Below are 17,706 nucleotides of genomic sequence, written 5' to 3' on the forward strand. Positions count from 1 at the left end.
TTCATCTTCTGCTGTTTTATTTTAAAGATCCAGATCCAGATGATGTCATCTTTTTGTCAATTACACTCCTGTGTCAGCTGCATCCAAGAATACAGAATGTCAGAGGCTCTGAGCTCCAAGAAATGTCTCAGCTGGCACTTGACTCCCCTTGGCTTCTGGACACCGTGCACATGTGCACAGAAAGCTTTTGCTATTTCATCTCAAATCTGACATCCCAATTTGTAGAGCTGTCATCACGAGGACTGATTTTGATTGTGTGGTTATGACTTCCCCACTGACAGAGACAGACACAAACACAAATGTCCAGCACACAGCTGGACAAACACATCATGTGATGGGAGAGCAATTGGCCCACAGGATGGGCACAAAGGGTCACAGTGAATGGAGTGACATCAGATGGTGATCTGTCACCAGTGGAGTTCCACAGGGCTCCATCCTCAGCCCTGTGCTCTTCAATATCTTCATAAATGACTTGGATGCAGGACTGGCTCATCCAAAGTGGGGAAAAAGTCTCATAGAGACAAGTTTTGGGATAGCTGAGCTGTTTACTGCTATGTTGGTATTCAGACCGTCAAACCCTACTAAAAACAACAAATCATGGAATAACTCACATTCAAGTAGGGATTCTTGGTGATACACTGTCAGCATCTAAGCAACTTTTGACATTTCAGAGCATTTGACCATGAGCAGATTCAACTTTGATGTTTGAAGATAATAAAGCAAGTAAAATGGGTGTTGTACATTAAATATTATTTTGTTTCCTGGGCAGAATTCATAACATGAGCTCATCTGAGCATGTCACAGCTGTAGTCTAAATCAGAGCCTGAGCATCATCCTCACATTGCATATTTAACCTAGTAAATATTGTGCTTTCTTTGGTTTTGGCAGCAGGAGGCAGGAAGTTCTCAAAGTCCTTGTGTGGGCTCCTGAGTGCTGCAGTTCCTGATGAGAGGATATACAGAAGGAAGGTCCAAGATCTCTATACAGGCTTTGTCCTTGTCCTTTGTTCTAACAGGCAGAGAGAAAGTAAATTGAGGTAATTGCTTCAGGTTGCCTGTCCATACACTGGCATAACACAGCAGCACAGAGTGTGGAGGAGGTTCATGGTGATGTAACCTTTACAAAGCCGAACTGCCCCTTGTTGGTGCTTAACTTGAGAAACTGTGTAAAAAGGCAATTAGAGAAATGCAATGTATTTCTGTACACTTAGCTCTGTTCCAGAATAATAGACCATCTTTGTGAAGGGACCTGTAATGTCTGTATCTGCCTCAGCGGTTTCAAAATCCCAATGTCGAACTCAAAGACAATTTTAAGGTAAGGACTGGAAGGCAGGGTGGGGTCTAGGTGGGTCCTGGTGATCTGAACAGGGGAGCTGACACACCACATGAGCCCATGCAATTTCTTGTCCAGCCCAGAAACACCCAGTACCAGCTCAGCTCCAACCTACCACCAACTTGCCACTTCTTGTGGGGCAGATTACATTAAGCCACATCTCTACTGCCACTCCATATCTGAGGAAGGTCAGATGTGTATTCAAATCTATCTCAAAGCATAAAAAATACAAAAAATATAAATATATATATACATACTTTCTGTATGATGCATTCGTTTGTTTGTGCTGTGTTCTCTTATCTCCCTGGTTTGTGACTAAGATGAAAAACAGCTATGTGATGCCTAACAAAGGGCAGGAGAAAAAGAGAGTTCACTTCAGTAACTCATGACTATGTTTATTTTTCTCTTCTTTGAGGGATTTGTTTTATGACTCTCACTAAACTGTTTACAGAAAGTTCAACAGCTAGGCAGAAAGTCATTTTCAAGGAAACTGGGCTAAATTAAAACAAAAATGTTGGTCAGCTTCCCAGAGGAAAAAAAGTTTTTCTCTGTTATGTCTGTTCTGCTCTTCCTCTCCACCCACATACTGGAGAATTTCAAATGGGATAAAATGGGGAACTGGGTAGGGATGAAAACTGAAAGAACTGTATCTGAGCTGGAAGATAGTGAAGTTCATTTACCCCTCAAACCTTCTGTCTTTTGCCACATAAACCAGAATATTGTAATTGTCTAGGGGAATGGTTTCTCCCTTCTGACCCCCTGGAGTTTCCTTATGTGAAATGACTGTGTAATAGGAGTAACAAAAAAATTCTACTGCACTGACTTGCTTGAGTGTCCACCAGCAATTGTTAGCTCTCAGAGAGAACTCAAAGACTTCTTTAGGTATTATCAAGTAACTTATCTTCACAGCATCCCATTCTGCAAGTGGAGAAACCAAGGCACTGGCTAGATAAATGTCTCACCCGCTGTCGCAGAGGGGAAATACACAGGGCCAGCCATAGAAACAAACACCTACATTGGCTGTCTTGCCAAACTATTGGATGGAAGAAAGGCTAAGGGAGAGACTCCTGCTTTTGCATTTTGTTGTTCCTGATGACAGACGTGCTTTGGGCAGCATGTGGTATGCACAACACGGAGTTTCTTACACTGCCCATAAATTGGCTGCCAGGACTCCTGAACCTGCCTCAGGGTTCTGGAGCAGGATGAGCAGAACCTCTTTCCCCAGCGAGATGGAGGAGGCTTACCCTGCCAGAGCACGTGCAAGACAAACAGCCTAGCTACAGCAGAACTATAAATTATCCTTATCTTACAGTTTTACAGCCCAAAGTTCCAGCCACTCAGCAGCGTTACTCTTCCTGCTGTGCTGTTTAGTGACAGTCACAAACTTTGCAACCTGAGGAATCAAGTATTGCTTTGGGCCAGTTAAGCTATGCAGTATCTGAGAAGCTTTCCTGTTTGTAGGTAAACTGGATTTCATTTAGTTAAAATATATTTTGATTCAAAAAAAGCATCACGGTATTTTTAATAAAGTTCATTGAATATAAAAATGTTCATGGCACTTAGATATAGTGCAGATTCAGTTCCTGAGTAGAGTCCTTAAAATTAGAAGGCTCCTTTCAGAGTTCCTTTTAAATCACATGCAATAATTATTACTTGCTTCTGACCTTTTATTTTTTCCCTGAGAGAATGCTTACATAAATACCAGATAAGTAAATATGTAATCAATAAGACATTTATTGAATGTTAATTAGGCTTAGAATTTTAAATGGGTCACAATAAGATGTAGAGGATGAAATAAGGAAAATTCTCAATGTCACCAACCCTAATAACAGAAAAATCATGAAACTAGACCTTCAAAACTGGGTCACCTCCATGACACAGATGTGTGTATGTGTGTGTGTTGCAATTTCTGCTTCACACCCTGTCAAACATAAGAGCACTGACAAGGAACATCTCAACTGCGCAATGAGCACTGGTGTATCCATCACTGAAGCTGCAGAGACACAAACCCCTAAGTCCACTTGAGCCTTAATTTAGGCTAATCATGAAAGTGTGCTAATTACTGAACCTGGGCTCCTGAGCTCAGACAGGGAGCATTGTTAATGCAGCTAGATAACATCCAACCTGTCAAGAACTTCAACATTTTGGTGGTGACACCAGCCCCAGAGCCATATATTTCATAAACTGGGCCCATCTGTTTCTTCCAAAGTCACTGCTGCAACTGGAAAGATAGGTGAGAAGATAACCTCTGCTCCATATTCCCTTATCTGTCCCAAGGCTCTGAAGTCTCTTTTGATGCCCCCTGAACTGTGTTGTAACTTCATTGACCTGCCCCATGGAAGAGCACTAAGAGGCAGACCTTATTCTTGTTTGAGGTCTGAGAGTGTTAGTCAATAACTCGATCCCAACAGCAGGAATGTGTAGAACAACTATTACAACAGGTAATAGTTGTTCTGTTACCTGTTGTAATAGTTACCACTAACTGTTACCACAGTCAGTGCTTCCAGCAGAGACATCTGCTGGATAGAGTGAGAAGGAGTGGAAATCTCATCATCTGAGTCACTTAAAATTGGATAAAACAAAACCCTAGAGAATGTGGAAAAGGAAGAGCCCTCATGAGAGCAGAGGGAGTCTCAGTGTGGCCTGATGCAAAAGGCCATACTTTCACCTGAGATGGAATTGTACCTGTCCCTAGAGGTAGAGTTTCTCCCCATATGTCCCTGGAGGTTGTATCCTGTAACCTCCAGGACACTGCACATGTTGATGTGTACCCTGCCTGCTGTTGTACAGCCCTAACTGCCTGAGTATCAGGCCAGGGATGAGCCTACAGATGAGCTCCGGGCTCCCTCGAATGCCTGATGTGGGTAAAGAGGCAAACAGAGCTGAGGAACCCTGCACCATGCAGGCACAGTGTAAGAAGACTTCCTCTGGCAGGGCCCGTGGGCCAAAGGAGAGGGACTGGGACAGTGCTCCACATTTCTTACTGCCTCACCTGACAGCTGTGTGCAGGGGCAGAGGACACCTTCAGGGAGGGGAGAGGCTGGGGGAAGAAAAGCAAATGTCCAGGGAATCCTTACATTTCTTTTGCCTGTGTCTTCCCCCTTCAGCATTCTTGGCAGGCAAAGAGGGTCCTCTGGCCTTGGAAAGAACCCAACCGCCTCTGTAGGCAACACATCAGAGAGAAGGTATTAGGGGTCTGGAAACTCGGCTTGCTATGTAAGCTGGTCCTTCTCTCTGCTTCGCTTAGACACAGCTGAACAGCTGACTTTCCACTGGCACAGCTGGGGTTCTTACCTTAAGACTAGTTAGAACAGTTTCACTGGCAGTGAAAAAGCTGCAGTTCAGGACTTGCTGAAAATTTTAAGAAGTGTCCTGGGTGTATTTTTGCAGTAGAAGCTGAATGTTATGACCTTTTTTCCTTCCTTTCTGTGACAATAGTAACTCTACCTTTAGCTTGGCCTTTTTTTTCTAGTCAAGTCTGGTCCACTTCAGTTTTTAACTGGGCCCATCACAGGGCTAAGTGCCTGGAGAACACATTGAAGTGATGATATTTTTAATAGTGATGGTATATAACCCCTGGCACAGCTTACCAGAAGGTGATGGAGACTATCTAAAGACAGTATCTTTCCAAACCACACATACTTCTCCACATAAAATCTCATGGGTTTGCAGGAGGGGTCAGGAGGAAAGAAGGTCTATGGGCTGTTATCAGGGTAGTTTGACCTTCTCTCTTCTGGAAAGACATCAAATTTGGAATTCTCCTTGTTCAGTTCTGCTACACCAGGGCAGGTTCCTAGAATTACTGTATTGTATAATGGAGCTGTATTGAACAATATTCATCACTCACATGTTTTGGCATCCAGAAGAAGGACAGAAGAAAAGTTATTGATATAACTGACATGAATATTGTAGGCCATGGGGTCTTAGATTTCAGCCTCTACTTGAAAGCAGAGGCTACTACCTAATGTGTTATTTGTCCTCTCATAGGGTAATTACCTTTTCTCTCCCTAAATCACCTCAGCAGTTTCACTTCAAGAAGTCTTGAACCTCTTTACCTCCTGATCTTAAAATATATATTTTTTACAGACACAAATGGGTAGTGTTTCCCTCCACAATGGACTGTATTTGAAGGTGAGTCATGACCTCCCAGAACTGTTCTAATGTGCATGCTGCAAGTTTCAGTGAGCAGCTCATCACTGTGCAGCTTTGCCAGTTCAGATCAGCCAAGGATTTCCCCCCAGGCCATGAAAAGCAAGGCCATCATGCCTGATGTTGCGCATATGAAAAATCCTCCCAGCTCAATCATCAGCTGTCTGGAGATACTGGGTTGTATTTGTATAAAGGATGCTGCTGACCTATCATTTCAATATATTTCTTTCATGACAGTTCTGCAGAGTCTGCTTGATGGAGACCCTGAGAATGTCAGTCTGAGCATAACACAAATGTCTTTCCATCTTTTCTGTTCACTTTTAATGGGGATGAGAACAAATCCCCTAAAAGATTTTGCATCATCAGGCACCTGACATATCTTATGAACACTTTCAAGAGCCAGGCACTAGAGCTCAAGGACTTACTCATTTATTGCTTTGATATTAAAAACAGAGAGTCCCAGAGCACAGGGGAGATAGGTTCCATTCTATGCACAGAAATTGCCTAGCTTCATTTTCTGCATGGTATGTCAGATTTAAAAAAAAAGCCCAACAACACACAAAACAAAATAAAACAAAGCAAAACAAAACAAAACAAAAAAATCCTTATTTAGTCCCATATGTCTGAGAGCTTTTCTGTTACACCAACTACAGAGTCAAAGCAACAGAAAAGCGTCCAGATTTCTCTGTTCCAGGCTGAGACAAGTTGGTAAACACTTCCAGAAATTGCCAACATGCTTGCAGGGTAACATTTCTAATGTATACCTCCCTGATATGAAATGCAGACTACCTTAACTTCTTCAGCCCTCCCCCCGTCACAACCAACTATAAATCCTGCCCTTCAGTTGTCAGAATATCTCATCATGAGGGATGCATTTTTTAGGCTGAGAAATAGAAATCCACCTTGACAGAGCCAGTCAGGCATATACACGGGCTATGCTGTTGATAGGTCTGTACCAAGCACTCCAAGTGTGAGAATAACCTACAGTGACACAAGCAGATAACATTTTTGCACACTAACTTGTTGCCTGTATAGTTTATTCCAAACTCCCCACCTTTGCCCAGGAGAAACAAGCTGAATTGGCAGTAGCAGTGTTTTGAAGGTAACCCTGCACCTGTAGTAGGTAGCTTTGCAGGCACAACTCTTCACCCCTTGCCTGCTAGTCTAAGTAACTTCCTTGCAGCAGAAAGAATTGAAACACACAGGCTACACTGGCAAAAGGATCTGAGCCTGAGCTGCCTTTCCCCCAAGAGGCCATGGGTTCAGACAGTACAGAAGGCAGAATAAGGTACTCTCACCACCAAGTAAGCTGGCACCAGGGAGGCTGCGTGGGGAGGTACGCGTCATCAGCAGAAAAGAAGCCCTGCAAATCAGCCAGTGTAGGTCATTGGGGTGGGGAGAATTGATACTGCCCTGATGGAAGCTCTGATACCCACATTTACCCTAACCTAGTGACTCAAAACACAAAGAAAGGAAATATGGAGGGACAGAAAAGTGCAGCACTAAGGAAGCAGGGGTACTGTTTTTCTCCAGCCTGTCTGCAGCAGCTTTCACAGCAGACCCAAGTCCCACAGGTGGAGGCACATTGTACCATGTACTCAGTGCCCCTCTCCTGACAGCAAACTCAGGTGGTCCCTTTAAAAATGGCTCTCACTGGTTTGGGAGTTCACTGGCACAAACTCACTGCCAGGAACCAAAGGTGCTAAACAGGGGCGGGAACAAGCTATTCATGGACAGTTGAGGAAATGCTGGATAGAAATAGAGGTGTTTGGTAACCAGACTGATAAAGAAGAAAGAGTGCAGATAGAGCTGGAGAAGTACTCAAGGTGGGAGCAAGCTGTATAAAAAGTCTTAGGAGGCTGAAATGTAGAAAAAACATGCTGGAGAAGAATAAAAGGACTCTATTCTCATCCCACCCTGGGATCCTGAAGCACAGCTCAGAGTAAATGAAGGGCTTCATGTGTTGTGCTCGTGAGAGAGATCCCCATGAAGCAATAGGTCAGGCTCATCCCCTGCAGTCTCCAGGAAAGAAGCTCACAGCCCTGCTGCAGTTGATGTGACAGTCACCAGGCTCAGTAACTTGGCACTGAGGTGTGTTAGGTGTGGCTTTGGGTATGCAATAAAACCAGTGTTGAATGGAAAGTGTCTGTCAGTACTCTGTGAAGGGAGAGAAAATTTCATAAGCCTGGGAATTACTGGAGGGGACTGAGTAATTTTGCTAGTCCAAAAAGGTCTGTGCTGGGAAACAACTTCCATGCAATGCCTCTGAAATGTGGAGGCGGAGGCGTTGTACTGAAGCCTTGAGCTGTGGGAGAGTATCACACAAAGATATGCAATGTTAGCACAGGCCAGAACTTGCCTGAGCCAGAGGGTGCCTACTCAGGGCTGGAACAGTCTTCCCTGCAGCAGGCTACAGATGCATCCCCTCTGTCAGCTGAAGCTCCAGCCATGGAGGAGGCTCCCTCATGCCCTGGAGAGCACTGGTACACCTCTGGGTGCTTTGGAGGTGCTAATACTTTCGGACTCTGGTGCAATGGAGACTGGCTCTGTGCCTGCTTTGCCAGCCTTCCTTGTCCAGGAAAGACTGTTAGCAGAGGCAGGGCCACTCAACTCCAGAATACATACAAGTGTCCAGAAAAGTCTCCATCTGCTTCCACCACGATCCTAATCCTATCAAAGCCCATTAGAGTTTGGCATTTGTCTTGAATGCAAAATAACTTTCACTGCAGGGGAGAAATCTTCAAGTCTCTGTTCAGTTCCTGTTTCTTCTACCTTTATTGGGAGGAATTGCTGCCTGCAGTAACAGCTACCCCTCATCACACAGAAGCTGGGTACTAGGCTGCCAGGAGGGGAATGAGGGGAATAAAACCTTCGCTAGACTAAAAACCATGTGAAACACCAGCAGTCAGGTATTCTGTGAGCCTAGCTTTGCCAGGCAGCTAAAATGAAGTTAATATAAGAAACAACATGGAGAAGCCAGAAATTATTTTGTTGTCTTTCTTCTTGCTAGAATTCTGGGCCTGGACAGTGGCCAGGACTCCCTTCCCCAGTACAGGGCTGTGAAGCCTGGAGACTTTCTCCTTTATCTCTGAGCTGCTCATTGCAATGTCTGCAAAGCACTAACAAGACATCTGATTGACCCAAATATATCAGTGATCACAGTTTCAGGAATGCTTAACATGCTGTAAATTGAACAGCTTGGCTGACGTTTAACCCTCTACCAATTCTCTGGTTTTAAAAATATTGCAGCTTGTAAGCAGGATTATTAGCCAGAGGGCTGGCTCAGCTAAACTCTGGCTTGTATTCGTTTCAAAGAGTGCAGTTGGGAGGCAGAGTATTTGGGGGAAGTGATGTTTTCTCAGCTATTGATTTAAGGGTGTAGTCACAGTATTGCCTGTTGATTTATCACCTAGCTTACAACAGGCAAGCTGTAATTGAAATTAATGTCATGCATAACTTGGAGGTTATGTCCACCTTAATAACAGGAAATCTAGTGTCCTTATCCATGGCAATGGTTCTTCTCTGTGTGGAATTCCCAGAGCAGACACTGGCAGCTGGATGCTCACTAGAAGCATAACTCACCTGAAACAAATTCATATAAAGCAAAATAATGTCCAATCAAAGTACGGAATTTTTTTTCTTTCAATAATTTTCCAGCAAGCTAGGAGTTTTCTTAAACCTATTTCAAGCTATAAAGTGGCAGAGAACAGAGGCAATTCTGTGTCATTTCTTTGGTAAAAATACTGTTGGATAAAAGACTCCTGCTCAGAGTAATGGTACTGTTCTCATCGACCACTGTGAAGTGTAGCAATCACCAGCTCCAAATCACATGCCTGGTGTTCAACGCGCAGCTCGTGTGGCTTCAAAGGGTGAAAGCGTAAAGCGTCATGTGGCAATAAAGCTTCAGGGTCGGAACGGCACAAGACCCGAATTCTTGTGTAGCAAGAGGAATGCTTGACAGCTCGTATTGCCTTTGAGAGGAGCCGGGTTGGTGAGCATCTCTCACTATCATCATTACCCGTGCCGCCGGTGCCGCCGGCGGCTGCAGCGCGGAGCCGGGAGCGGCAGGAGGTGCTGGTGCGACACGGAGGCGGCCGCACGGAGCGGCGGGGAGGCGCCCGCCGCGCTCTGCCCGGGAATTTGAGGCAGAAGGCAACGAAAAAAGCGAATTCAACTTCTGCTTTTTTTCCTTTTCTTTGCGTTGTTTGTTTGTGATGGTGGGTTTTTTTGTTTTTTTTTTTTGGGGGGGGGTGTTGGGGGTTTTTTTTTGGTTGTTGTTTTGGGGTATTTTTGCTGTGGGTAAGCTGTACGCGTGTGTGTAACTGTGAGTTGATAAGGTGTATTCGGAGAGTTCGAATGTTTTAACAAAATTCTGAAAAATAAAGAATTCCCTAATACTTTTCTTCAAAGAAAATAAACTGTATCCCATCCAGCCTGGAAGACTGGGGTGGGGCCGAAGAACTAGGAGCTGTTGTGATACCCTAAGAGAGCAGAAAGAGTTCAGGAGACGAAAAGGGGATTTTTTTTTTCTTTTGCAGTATTTAAGATTCTGCGTGCAGCGGTTTTGCTACGCTGATCCAACTCCAATAACTACTTTGGAGGATAGCCACGGCAATGATAGCAGCAGAGAGGGGTCCAATCTTGCTCGCCGTGTTCTTCCCAAGAGAGGTCCCCAGTAAAATACAGAAAGAGCAGAGCTAAGCTTCTTTGCCTTGGGAAGGCAGAAAATTTGAAATGGGGAATAGAGAAATAGCTACTCTTCTGAACACCTCACAGGGACACAACTTGAAAAGGAAGACTGGCTGTGGTTCCCTCGGGCAGGATATCCCGCGAGGTGGGTTAACTCCCCTCGAGAGGGTTAAAATGCCAGGAAGAGCTGGTCCGCAAACTCCGTGACCCCCTGGTGCTTGAGCACCCCGCACATCCCGGTGTTTAAGGACGCGAAGGGCGCTGCCCTCCGTGCAGGCGGGCCCCCACCGAAACGGGGAGAACAGGTGATGCTCCGTGGGGTCTCACCACCGCGCTTCGCTCACGGTCACTGGCGGCCCTGCCCGGCAGGGAGCCCCGGCATCACGCAGCGGTGTGCGGGTGGGTCCGGTTCGGCTGCCGGGCGGACAGGCGTCTGTCCAGGTGTGCACCGCGCGGTGCTCGTTTTTGCAGCGATCCCTTTGTGCAACCACCTGCCGGCTCGCGGCCCTAAGCGCCGGGCTGGGGCTGAGGGGTGATGGAGAGGACGGAGAGCCGCTCTGCCGCTGACCGCGGCTCGACCCCGCCGTGCGGCCGCGGGCGAGAGGCGTCGCGGCCGCGCCCGGGGCTCCGCGGCCGCCCGTGCACCGGCGCGGGGGGCGGCCCCGCTGGCGTGCGCACCGCCTTCCTCTTCCCCTTCCCCCTCTCCGCTTTCCTCCCTCGGTGTGCAGGCTCCTTTGTGCTGCCTGCAGCGGCGAGCGGGGACCGGCGGGCCGAGCGCCCGCGCCGCAGCGCTCTCCCTCCCAGCGGACGGGCGGCCGGCGCGGCTCCCACGCCATCCGCGACCCTTCCGCCTCCTCGACGGGGCTCCCCGCCGCGTGTGGGACCACCAGCCCCACCGCGCGGGCCATCGCCGTTTTAAGCGGAGGGCCACGCCGGGAGACGGGGCGGTCCGGGCGCGCCCCCCCGGCTCCCCCACGTGGTGCGGTGCCCGTGTCTCCCGGCCGCCGGCGGAGCTGGGCGCACACGGCGTGGGGCAGGCGCTGGGACTCGCCTGCAACCGCCGCCGCTCCCCGGGCGGCAGATCCGGCCCGCGGCCATGCGCCAGCGCTGCGCTGAGCGGCCGAGCGGCGGGGCTGCACCGCCGCCGCGTCCCGCGGTAGCGGCGTGAAGCGGCATGAGGATGAAGCGGGCGAGGCGGGCCGCGCCGGGCCCCCTGCCCGTGCTGGGGCTGCTGCTGCTGGGCGCCCTGCCGGGGCTCTGGACGGTGCTCCTGCGGCGGGAGGCGGCGGCGCTGCCGGAGCCCCGTTCGCCCGCCGGGCAGTCCCCGGGGCGATGGGGCTGGGGGCGCTCCCCGGCGGCGCGGGGCGAGTCCGGCGGCGGCGGGCAGAAAACTTTTCGGACGCTGCTGGCGGTGCCGGCGGCGGGGACGGACCGGGAGGAGCGGGACGGCGAGGAGCGGCTCGCTGCGACCGACTCGCAGCCGCCGGCCGACACAGCCTCTCCGGTGGAGCGGGGCATCTTCTGGAGCCGTGAGCTGGAGGAGCAGGTGCCGCCGGGCTTCGCGGCGGAGGAGGCGGCGGCGTGGCTGTCGGCAGCCCGCGCGGCCCGCGTGGCCTCGCTGGAGCGGGGCGGCTGCGGGCGCAGCTCCAACCGGCTGGCGCGGCTGTCGGACGGGAGCCGCGCCTGCGTCCGCTACGGCATCAACCCGGAGCAGATCCAGGGCGAGGCGCTCTCGTATCACCTGGCCGGGGTGCTGGGCATGCAGGAGCGGCTGCCGCCCATGGCCCTCGCCCTGGTGGAAGCCCGCGGGCGGCAGTGGGAGCCGGTGCGCGAGGAGCTGCGCGGCTCGCACTGGGCCGAGGGCGCCGTGGTCAGCCTGACCCGCTGGGTGGACAATCTCACCGCCGTGGTGGCTCCCGCGCCCTGGGGCGCCGAGGCGGGCGCCGGCCGGCGGCTGCAGCCGCTGTCGGCCGGGGAGCTGGTCGGGCTGCCGCCGTCGCAGCTGGTGGAGCTGGTGCAGTGGAGCGATCTGATCCTCTTCGACTACCTGACGGCCAACTTCGACCGCCTGGTCAGCAACCTCTTCAGCCTGCAGTGGGACCCGCGGGTGATGCGCCGCGCCACCAGCAACCTGCTCCGCGCCCCCGACGGCGGGCTCGTCTTCATGGACAACGAGGCGGGGCTGGTGCACGGCTACCGCCTCCTCGCCATGTGGGACCCCTACAACGAGCCGCTGCTCCGCTCTGTGTGCGTGTTCCGCGAGGGCACGGCCCGCCGGGTGGCCGAGCTGCACCGCCGCCGCAGCGCTGCCGCCGAGCTGCGCCGCCGGTACCGGGCGCGGGAGCCGCTCTGGGCGCGCCTCGGCTTCCTCTCCGAGCGCCAGGCCGAGCTCCTGCAGGCCCGCGTCGACTTCGTGCACCGCCACATCGCCCACTGCCGCGCACAGGCCGCCGTGCTGTGAGGGCCCGGGGCGGCCGCAGCGCTGTCCTCTGCTCCCGGGCAGCGGGGCTGCCTGGCCCCGGCAGCTGCCGCGGGCCGGAGCTGACCCAGCCTGCCACCTCGGTGCCCCGTAGTCGCTGTGACTGCCGGGGACGGGGGAAATACTGGGCTACCTGCCTGCCGGGGCTGTCGAGACGAGCGATTAATTCGCTTTGTCAAGATCTCTGAAGATGCGGAGCGCAATCGGTATAATTATGGCCCAGTTCCACTCCAGGACTCTGCCCCCAGAGCTGGAAAAATGAGAGGGTTCAGCATCTTTAATGCTTTCCTTAACTCTCTTCGTGCACTCGCCCTCATGAGAGACCCCATAGGAAAGCAGTCGTCTTTTGTCTGGATTGGGGTCGAGTAACTTTTTTTCCTTCCAACGAAGGCAGGCGGATTTTTTTTTTTAATATATTATTCCTTTTGCAACGGCATATATAAGTATGAATGTTGATGTTCATAGACCAAGAACTGATTGCACAGTAGGGGAGCCCCTAACAAGCAAAACTGCCCTATTTATGAAACTTGTTTCCTACCAATTTTCTTTAACGAGAGTGAACCTTTCCACTGATTGTTAAAGCTTGTTGATGAGAAGTGTATAGGAAGCCCATATTCCCTTTGTTCTTAGTTTTTTTTGTGGATTCATTGGGTTAAACTGTTCTGATTCTTAAGGATTTGTTTGTAATCACCATCATAATTTCATCTCACCAGTTAAGTAACTGACTAATGGGTGGCACAAGAAGATCTCCCATTTTTAAAAAAATATTGCTATGTGCTTAAGACTTTGACACAATAGTGAAAGCGGGGGAAAAACTGTTTCATGCACTTTACTTTGACTTTTTAATATTTTTTTTATAGAAGACCTTTTTATTTTACAAAGTCTGCCTTTTATGTACATTATATATGTTCGTAAACTTTTCTGTAACATACTAAAGAAACTGATCTTTCAGTAAAGTGTATTAATGTTTTGCCTTCTGTGGCCTGGATGTTTGCCTGAGCTTTGGCAGGGAAGCACGCATCTCCTCAGTCTTTCCTAATGGGCGGAGGCCACCACTTCACAGCTTGTCGCTATACTGAGCAGAATAAACTTTTACTCATTCCCTCTGAGGCAAGGAGGGGAAGAGTTAAGCTCTCAAACACTACTCTCGTTCCTAGGTGTCCCTGAAAGGCGAAAAGCTCTTGGAGTGGCTAAAGTAGTGTGAGTACTTCAGCTGAATAGACATTTATCCGGTTTTCAAAGCCTGGAATGGACTGCCTTGGCTAAACCCGAGATAACTGAAGCAGTTAGTTTCAGCAAACCGATAGAACTGCTGTGGGCTAGCTGCTGTGTCAGCCTTTTTGGGTGCTGGGACTGGATACCAATTTGGTAAAGGTCATGTCAGCTGTTCCTGCTCCAGAGGTTTGTCCAGGGGTGGCGGTTGCTTTCAGTGGTGTTCTTCCCATTTTGGTTATCTTTGCAATGAGGAGATTAAAACAGAATTGAAGGACAGGAAAACTTTTTAATCGTGCCGAAATAGTTGGTGGAGTTTCTTTTCTTACAGAAGTTCCGTTCTAGGGCAAAGTAGTAGCAGTAGATGTACAAAATAAAATATTGGCACCTCTTGCTTGCTTTTTAAAATGTACCAGTATTCATAGAAGAGGCCATTGTATGGCTTGAAATAACAGCCAGAATAAGGACAAAGGATAAACTAATCCTTTTGAAACCCCAAATGCCAGTATACATCCTGTAGCATAATCTCTTCTACATCTGGAGAGGCAGCTCTTGGTGAAGCCAGCAGCATGCCCCAGTGGCTGCTGTAGTGCAAGTAGGTGCTGTTTTCAGTGTCGAGCACTAGCCCTTCCTTGAACTCAGGGAGGGCTGTGCACTCCGACCTGCAGGAGGTCTTTAGTCTATTAATATTCATCATTTAGATTAAACTTCACGTAAAGACAATTTTCATTGGCCATTGGGGGTTTTGGGGGATAGCTTTTTAACAAGACAAGTTTTACAAACAAAATTAATGGTTGATTAATTAGATGTTAGATATTGCATCTTTGTGTATGAGTATTTATTTCAAAATGTCCCAGCAGCCTGCAAGACTAGCTTCCATTCAGCTACTGAACTGTCAAGGCTCTCTATTGAACTTGTATTTATAGTTCACTGCATTTATCTCTATGAACAATGCACAGAATCCCATGTGACATTCCCTTGTCATTTACATGATAATACACAACTTAACTGTAATTCTTAATTCTTCTTTAGCATTGCTTTGTAACTCGAATGCAGCAGTTTCTGTCACATTCACCTCATGAAAATATATTTAAATAATAAACTGCTGGCATACATTTAAACCACTGTGAAGAGCAAACTGCTGTGCCACGAGCATCTAAGGTTTTATTTCTGTTTAACTACTTCTATAATTATGGCACAACTGTGGCTTTGATGGCTAAATGGGAAGTAAATCTCATCTGCAATGTCTTTAGAGCCAGAGCCTAGATAATTACCCTTTTCAAAAAGAAACATGATTTCCTGTTTGGTAACTGGTAACTACCTCAAGTTATATATAAGTTACATGTTCAAAAATGGTGTAGTTGTAGGTTGGTGTGAAACTAGAGATGCTGTGCTAGGGAAGGAGTGCCCTGGGAAATGTGTTCATTCAAAAAAAATGGACAAAACTAGCACAGATGGATGATGATACTTCACTTTGTGGATCTATTTTATTCTTCTGGTGCAGGTCATCTTCTGTAAAAGTTTTGAATTGTCATTATATTAAGGCAAACTTCCTCTTTCCTGTGTGATTTCTTTAAGGCAAACAGTGCTTTGTAAATTAGTGGTCTCATACACTTCATGCATGGTATTTTAGCTATATATGCTGTCTTACATTTGACTATCCTCCTGCAGAACCAAGGGATGAAACTGTAAAACTTGATGCGGTTTAATTTCAGTGGCACTCATCTAACTCTGCTTACTTCCAGTAGAGTTTCCTTTGAGTCAGAGTAATCAGCCAGGCAAGGCTCTACTGAAAACAGGAGGAGTTCAGGAGCTGAAAGTTGAGAGTAGAAGGTTGTCAGTAGTAGGATTGGCAGGTTCTGGCTGTGCATTGCCAGCAGCTCAGCAGCACCTTACCTGAGGCTCAAGGAATTGTCTGCACAACCTGTATCAGAATGGAGCTGTAGGGCTTTAGACCTCACGAAGCAGAGCACTTAAGGATGCACTTCCCACTGCTTTTCACAGGCTTTCCATAAAGTATGTGCTGACAAGGTGGGCTGCACTAGTGCCTTGGTCACATGTAGCCTCCTGCACAGATCTGAAGAGGCTGGGTGGGGGTCACAGCCAGATGTGGTCTGGGTCTGTCCCAAATGTGAGACAGGAGGTGCTTAACTAAAGTAGGTAGGAGGCCTAGGTGCTTAATTGATAACACAGGCTTCAGTGGAAAAAAACAAAACCAAACCAAAAACCCCAAAACAAAACCAACAGCAAAAAAAACCCCAAAACAAAACAGGGAAAAGTATCTAGAGAGGATGTATTTAAGTGCACTGCATTCAGTTCTGTATTTCTGTATGTTTCCCCAGTTAAATTCAGAATGACGCTCCTGATTCTTGTATTGGAATCTGAGGAAGCTTGTAGAGTTAGGTGGTTGCTGCTACTCCCAGCTTGAGTTCATAGTCACTGGGACAGTATCTCCAAACACTTGCACAGTGAATGAAGGGAGGACCAAGTTCACAGTTTCTGAGAACTAAAGGATATCAAAATTGTGCTTGCAGTGGCTAGTGCACCCCAAGGATGCACCAAACAGCAAAGCCTGTGAATTCAGCGGGGTTCCTGCTTGGTGAAAAAAGCAAGAATATTTGCAGCACAAATCTCCTTCACGTCGGTTTGCTTGCATCTGAAGTAATTTCCAGTATGGATTTACTTTCAGTGTGGATTTCTCTTTGAGAATTTCCTTCACAGCTTGGGAAGCTCTTCCCAGGTGCAGAGTTCCCTTTCACACAAAGCAGCTGCCCTGGGGATGGAGCTGTGTTGACCTCTGGTGCCACGCTTCGCTGCCCTGCTGAGGCTGTGTCAGCCCATTCAAAGATTGGGGAGATAACTTGGGGCCAGTGGAAGACAGTGAAAATACAGTTAGTAACACTTTGACTCACTGGTCATACAGCATGTTCTTGACATCACCAGCATATTTTTTTTTTTTTTTGCTTTTCCTTTGAAGTTTGAGGCCTTTTTTAATGTTAATAAACTTAGAATTATCTCACTGACATTACTAGGTGGTCCAGGGCTGTGAGATATGAGATTATATTAAAACTTAATCCCATTTTGCATGTTATTCCTACTTTGCAACCACAGCATGAAATTTAATCACTCCTTCAGAGCTATGCTCCCTGGGTTAAATGTGGCAAAGCTCCCGGGAGAAGGGGCTGGGCTGCACAGTAAGCAGTGCCTGCTGAGCACCCACAGAGCTCCTGCTACTCTCAGTGACCTAGAAAACCTTTTACCTTCCTGGCTAGAGTGCTAATACAGCTCTCCCTTCTGGAGCAATGCATGCTCATCTGAGAAGTTACTTTCCAATGGGGTGACTCATGTATTTTATTGTGAATCAACTGGTGTTTTAACAAACATTATCAGTCCCACACTCAGGGACTGTTTAATCTGAGTCTACTTTGGGAATGGGGCAGGAACAAGGTGTTATACCTGTGATGTCTTTGACACCCTTTTGGACTGTGGCTTCCATTGCCTGCTCCAGTGCTGAACGAGTTTATGGGAAAGAAGGATACACACAAGCCTGCATGGTTCGGGACTGCTGCTGTGTGCAGGTGTGAAAGGAGCTGTGCAGATGAAGGAGACTGATTCCATCTGAAAGCAAACAAGTGCTGTACTCAAGGAAAAGAGCTCTGGCTGGATTATTGGAGGATGAACAGCAATAATAGAACAACAAAGAGGGTCTGATGTTGCAAATGGATTGTCTGGTTTTGTGTGATTCTGCTATTCAGCCATTTCCTGTGGGGTTTGGGTTGAGGGGTTTGTGTGTGTGGCACTTGCTCCATTTCTGCAAGAAAACAAACACGAGGGAAGACTGACTG

General features: G+C 48.2%; 1 protein-coding gene across 1 annotated transcript; it reads left to right on the plus strand.

Moving 5' to 3' along the window:
- The first annotated feature begins 11,208 nt into the window (after positions 1–11,208).
- Positions 11,209–13,619, plus strand: FJX1 (four-jointed box kinase 1). The gene has a single exon (XM_066186877.1). It carries the CDS (start codon positions 11,345–11,347, stop codon positions 12,629–12,631), a length of 1,287 nt encoding a protein of 428 aa, XP_066042974.1. The 5' UTR covers positions 11,209–11,344; the 3' UTR covers positions 12,632–13,619.
- Positions 13,620–17,706: the final 4,087 nt, after the last annotated feature.

Source organism: Chamaea fasciata, unplaced genomic scaffold (assembly GCF_029207755.1).
Source record: "Chamaea fasciata isolate MVZ Bird 193981 ecotype frontalis unplaced genomic scaffold, bChaFas1.0.hap1 SCAF_7, whole genome shotgun sequence".
In the NCBI taxonomy this organism is placed as follows: Eukaryota; Metazoa; Chordata; class Aves; order Passeriformes; family Sylviidae; genus Chamaea; species Chamaea fasciata.